The 6044-nt window shown below is 44.1% G+C and overlaps 1 protein-coding gene across 4 annotated transcripts in view; it reads left to right on the top strand.

Annotated features, from left to right (window-relative positions):
* The window catches only part of LOC139351108 (sodium/calcium exchanger 1-like), a 104679-nt gene that overhangs the window by 56527 nt on the left and 42108 nt on the right, over positions 1–6044 (top strand). For all 4 annotated transcript variants that reach the window (XM_070992795.1, XM_070992793.1, XM_070992794.1 and 1 more), the window contains exons 2-5: positions 4090–4349; positions 5286–5425; positions 5565–5717; positions 5811–6038. In XM_070992795.1, the coding sequence (XP_070848896.1) occupies positions 4169–4349; positions 5286–5425; positions 5565–5717; positions 5811–6038 (702 nt within the window). In that variant the 5' untranslated portion in view covers positions 4090–4168. The remainder of the gene's footprint in view (positions 1–4089; positions 4350–5285; positions 5426–5564; positions 5718–5810; positions 6039–6044) is intronic.

Raw genomic sequence — 6044 nt, 5'->3', positions numbered from 1 at the left:
GAGGGGTGATGGTGTGGGGGTGTTTTGCTGGTGACACTGTTGGGGATTCATTCAAAATTGAAGGCACACTGAACCAGCATGGCTACCACAGCATCCTGCAGGGACACGCCATCCCATCCGGTTTGCGTTTAGTTGGACGATCATTTATTTTTCAACAGGACAATGACCCCAAACACACCTCCAGGCTGTGTAAGGGCTATTTGACCAAGAAGGAGAGTGATGGAGTGCTGCGGCAGATGACCTGGCCTCCACAGTCACCGGACCTGAACCCAATCGAGATGGTTTGGGGTGAGCTGGACCGCAGAGTGAAGGCAAAGGGGCCAACAAGTGCTAAACACCTCTGGGAACTCCTTCAAGACTGTTGGAAAACCATTTCAGGTGACTACCTCTTGAAGCTCATCGAGAGAATGCCAAGAGTGTGCAAAGCAGTGAGCAGAGCAAAGGGTGGCTGTTTTGAAGAAACTAGAATATAAAACATGTTTTCAGTTATTTCACCTTTTTTTGTTAAGTACATAACTCCACATGTTCATTCATAGTTTTGATGCCTTCAGTGAGAATCTACAATGTAAATAGTCATGAAAATAAAGAAACGCATTGAATGAGAAGGTGTGTCCAAACTTTTGGCCTGTACTGTATTTGTAGCATCATAGTCAAGTTTACCACATTGATGTGTGTTGCAGTAAATCTGTGGCTTTCAAGTTTAAGTTCTGAAGTCCCTGCTACCAAACATCAAAACTTTCTTCAGATGTATAAATTACCAAGATGAAAGCGCTTTCCATCACTTTATGCTCATAAATCTACGAAGCATCTGTTGCATGTTTCTATCAGCTCTTTATCCTTTCACAGTAAAACTGCCACAGCTAATATTCTGCAACTTTCCCTTTTTGTACTAATTTGCTCTGTGCGCAGCCATCCTTTTGTCACGCAGCCTTGCACATTATTATTAAAAGGTTGCTCTTGACTCGGCTCTGAAAATTAAAGACCATCTTGACTCAGCCCATGAAAAGACATCTATTAGTCTTTTCATTTAAATTTTCTTGAGCGCAAATAATATATGGAAATTGTAAATACCTTGACACAAAACTGAGCTTCTAAGCTGAAATTAAGGCACAACTGCTTATTTAACCAGAGCCTGAATCTGTATTCAGCTGCTGTGTTGCATTTACTCACCTTCCATCACTCTTCTTCACGATGTAGTTATAGTTTAAATACTAGAAAAAAAGAAAAGTGGACTAATTTGTGCACAAGCCTCCATGAGCAAACATTCATCTTCTTTATAATGATTGTTTACTATTGTGCCAGCAAACACACATGCTGTGGACTAGAATTGGGACAGATTTGTTTACGGATGAGAGTGACATGAAACGAGCACCGAGGCTGGATGGATCGAAGGTGTGAAAGGCAGAGCGAGCAGGGGATATGGAGAGGCGCTAAAGACGTGGAGTGGTGTGTGGGCGGAGAGAGAGACGGAGGACGACAGGACATTAACGTACGCAGATGCACAGAAGAGGTGGGCAGAGGAAGCCTGACAGAGAGGCTGAGAGGGAGGTGGAGATGGAGAAGATGGGAGGGAGGGAGGGGTGGGAGGAGGAAGGAAGTAGGAGATTTAATGAAGCAGGTACACTAATTTATATATCATTTTGAGCATGACAATTCATATTTTACCTTGAAAACCTTGAAAACCTCAACTCACGATCCACCTTCTGGAGCTTTTGATAATACCATTTGGTCTGCACCTGCATTATTGCATTAAAATCTTAATTTACCACCTTTATTTTTTAGCTTATCTCGTGCTTTAATATTCCTTAAGAATAATATGTGTTAAACAAGTGACTGACTAATTACAAACTAATGATCCCAGATCAGTTTTCCGCTGGGCCCTACTAGAGGTTTAAGCTGTCAAAACTGATTTTTAAAATTGCTACCCAGGTGGGAAGGTTGAGTTTTCCAAAATAAATCACTAAAAGCTGAAATCTTAGAGTAACCTGTGATACAAGAGTGTCGGGAGAGTCTGAGAGAGTGGAGGGAAGCAGTCGCGGGATAGACGGCGGAGGAGAGGAGCGAGTTGAGTATTGAAGTGACAGGTTGTTGTCAGAGCAGTGAGACCCTGCAAGATAGATGAAGACAGGGTCAGCAGCTCCCCACTAATGTCACGACAGATGACTAACTGTGTTTGCGTGTGTATAATTGTGTGTGGGTGTGTGCGTATGTGCTTGTGTGGAGACAGGGTCAAGCCATTTTTCGCCCCAAGGCTGACTGACCCAGAGGGTGGGGTGGGGGGGTGGGGGCTCAGCATTTGGAAGTGTGTGCGAGAGAGTATGCAAGTACAAGGTCAGCAACTTCGACACGGCACGCTGTTTGTTTGTGTGTTTGTCTCTGTGTTCTGTGTGTGTACATGCGTCTCTATGAGTGTGTTGACCTTGGTGTGTATGTTTCTGTTCCTCCCTGTGTGTGTGTTTGCACTGAGTTGACCTAATGCTGCCAGTTCAAACTGTTCCGCTTCCTGTTTTTGTGCGTTTTCGCTCACAACATATTAACTCCGGTCCAGCTGAAAAGCCTCTTCGCCTCATGGACACGAAAACATATTGCGGTCGTACCCCTGCTGTCGGCTCCTTGTTGTCAGCTCAGCTAATGTTTACTGCCGAACACTGTATAGCAGCATGAAACCTGTGACAAGGCACGGCATTTACAGCTGGCTGCACACACGTACGGTGACTTATAAGAACTTGCGTGGAAAGTTTCACACACGAAACACTTGGTTTAAGCCATTATTTCCGCTCGGGGGTCGGGGGAGTGCTGCAAATTCAGTGTCCACCTATTTTTAATGTTGCAGCTTGTGCTAAATAATAGGTTCACATGAGAGACTGCCCTCTCATCAAAGTTTTAACATTTTGGGCCTTCACCTGCACTCACACCTAAAGATGCAGCAGTAGCAGAAAGACCTGGGAGTTTTTGCCCCGAGCTACGTCTCTCAGGCAGCACTTGAAATACACGTCTTTGTTCTTTATACTAACATAAGCACACATGGATGGATTTTGGTGCCCTCAGGGGCAGTTCAGTAAGTCGTACACTCAGATTCAGAGTCCTGTTTTTGGCCATCTTTTAGCTCCGTTTTTGGTCTCTGAGAACCCCTGAGGGAGATATCTGTCTTTTCAGCTGATAAATGCTCCACTTGTCACCGGCTGCTCGCTAACTTTATCTGTCAGGTGCTTGATGCTGAGCAGGTAGTGTACAGTGGATTTATCCGAGCCGGTTCACAGAAAACAGCCAACTGCCATGACTGGAAAAGACACTGATGAGAGCAGTGGGACTGAATCAAAAGTGAAAAACTGAGTGCACCGCGGTTGTGTGATGTGGAGGCTTTTAGATGTTTTTTCTGCTGGACGGCCTAGTATGAGCCTGTTTACTGTAGCTCTGAGGGTTTCTATCACAAAGCAGAAACTAGAAACAATCTTAAAGTTCGAAAGTTCACATCAGAAATGGAAAAATGTTTGACTGCTTTGTGGTCCAGTTAAAGGAGATGCTCCTATTGACTGTTCTACGGTCCAGACCAGAAACAAGAGTTGATTGATTTTTTTTTTTTTTTTTTTTCCCCCATCTGGGCTCCTGTAGAGCTCAGGCCAGCTACATCCACCTCGGCTTTATTCGACTTATTCGAATTATTTGAACTTAATTACAGATGCTGGCTACAAGCCTGTCATCATTTCCAGTATTTCTACAGACTCTTGTTTCAGACTCGCTGTCATGCGATGACCTTTCTTTATAGCTTTTCTTGCTTGTAATTTCATTTAATCTGTTTTTAATCCACCATAAAGCACTTTGCAGCCACATTCTATTGAGTTCTCCTACAAATGAAGAATGTAGTCTCTCAGCCACAGATTTGGCTGAAAGGCTGCCTGAGCTGTCGATGCCTGCGCTCAGTCTGTTACCTGTTCAATGCGCTTTAATGAAAGGCGCTTTTTTAAAGGCTGACTTATTAGCAGGATACAATTAAAGCCAACAGAAACAATTTATGAGAGAGTTCACTTGGTGGTGCGATTGACAGGTTGAATAACGACCATCCCTCTGTCTTCTCTGTCTACCTTGAAGGATTTGGACGTCATTCCTCGCTGCACCAACCCAGCAGAAGTCAGTCGAGTCCAGTGAAGTCCCGGCAGCATCAGCAGAAATGGCTCCAGCAGCCATGTCTGTGCCTCCCTCCTCCCTCACCTCCTTCCACCCCTCCCGCCTCTCCTCATCCCTCCTTTTCTTCCTCCTCTCCGGCTTTCTCCTCCTGTCATGTCCTGGATCGGTGCATGGAGGCTCACCTGAGAAAAACTGCTCAGCTAGTGGAGACCCCTGTCAGGAAGGTGAGTCTTCTTAACGAGGTCTTTCTCTGTGAGAAAACTGCAGTTTGATCCATATGGATCAAACTGGAGGGATGAACATGATTACATACGAGTAAAGTTCACCAGCAGATTTAAGATGGAAACATGATATACAGCCTAATTTAAAGGGAAAACATTATGTCCAACACCATTTTTCTTCCACTTTCTAATTGGCTCATCTGCAGTATTTCATTCCTTAAGTGGCTTGTTCCAGTTCATCTTTACCATCCTGCAGATTTAATAACCAAGTCTCCATGGTTGCAATATACATCCAGGATGAATAGAAGAGTGGAAAAACTTTTTCTTATTTAGCCATTTGAGGGCGAGCATTATGCTGGGGGGCTCAGCCAGAGCTCTGCAATATGGTGTTCCTATAGCGAACTGTATATTTCTCATGTGGTTGCAGCATATTAGTCTTCTTAATTTCTAAAATTGGCATAACGTCCTGGCATTTATTGTAGTATATTTTGGCAGCTCATTCTGTGTGACCAGTCCAGAGGCTCTGCAAATAACAGCAAAGAGATATATTTGCCAGTTGCCAGGTTCTAATGCACTAGTTAAAGCCGAACACTGTCAGCAGAATGTTCATAACAAAGCCACATCAGGGACGCCAGTGTTTCACTGCTCCTGAGCAAGAGTGTTCCACTGGTGAGTTATCAGCCCATTGTGGCAATTTACTGCCCTGAAACTAAAGCGCATTGATCCATTTCAGTAAGTTTTAGTAGGACAAATGGGATATTGAAAAATCTCCCACTTATTATAATCCTTAATCAGGTTGTTCTGCCATTGAGATACAAGATTAGAGAGAGCGAATGGGGAGGGAGGTTATTACACAAAACAGTTGCAACCGCGTACTTCTTATCATCCTTTGCAGCAGAACTCTGATTATCTTTTCATTTTTGTTTTGTTTTGTTTCAGGAGTGGTACTACCTGTGTGGAACCCACAGAACCCCTCTGTAGGGGACAAAGTGGCACGCGCCATTGTTTACTTCGTAGCACTCATCTATATGTTCCTGGGCATGAGCATTATAGCGGACCGATTCATGTCTTCTATAGAGGTAGGCAAGGTTCCATTATTATTTTCAATATATCTTATGGTTTCTCCTCATGATATGAAACGTTTTAATACACAGTAAATGCATATATGTAAATTTATTTATTTTACTCATGTTTGTTATCATCTTCTCCTCTCTTCAGGTCATAACCTCCCAGGAGAAGGAGATCACTATAAAGAGGCCGAATGGTGAGACCACCACAGCCACGGTCAGGATCTGGAATGAGACCGTTTCTAATCTCACTCTAATGGCTTTGGGTTCTAGTGCCCCAGAGATACTGTTGTCTGTTATTGAGGTGAGTACAATATGAGCCGGGTAGTTACACATTAGATCAACTGATACAAAATGTAATGGGAGCACTGTAATCTAATTTTCACCCCACCTATAGGTGTGCGGTCACGGTTTTGAGGCCGGCGCTCTGGGTCCCAGCACCATTGTGGGCAGTGCTGCCTTCAATATGTTCGTCATCATCGCCCTGTGTGTGTACGTGGTTCCCGATGGTGAGACTCGAAAAATCAAACACCTGCGGGTGTTCTTTGTCACGGCAGCTTGGAGCGTCTTCGCCTACATATGGCTTTACCTGATCCTGAGCGTGTTTTCCCCTGGAGAGGTGGAGGTAAGG

This window comes from Chaetodon trifascialis, chromosome 23 (genome assembly GCF_039877785.1).
Source record: "Chaetodon trifascialis isolate fChaTrf1 chromosome 23, fChaTrf1.hap1, whole genome shotgun sequence".
Lineage (NCBI taxonomy): Eukaryota > Metazoa > Chordata > Actinopteri > Chaetodontiformes > Chaetodontidae > Chaetodon > Chaetodon trifascialis.
This window is presented reverse-complemented; position numbering and strand designations above follow the sequence as displayed.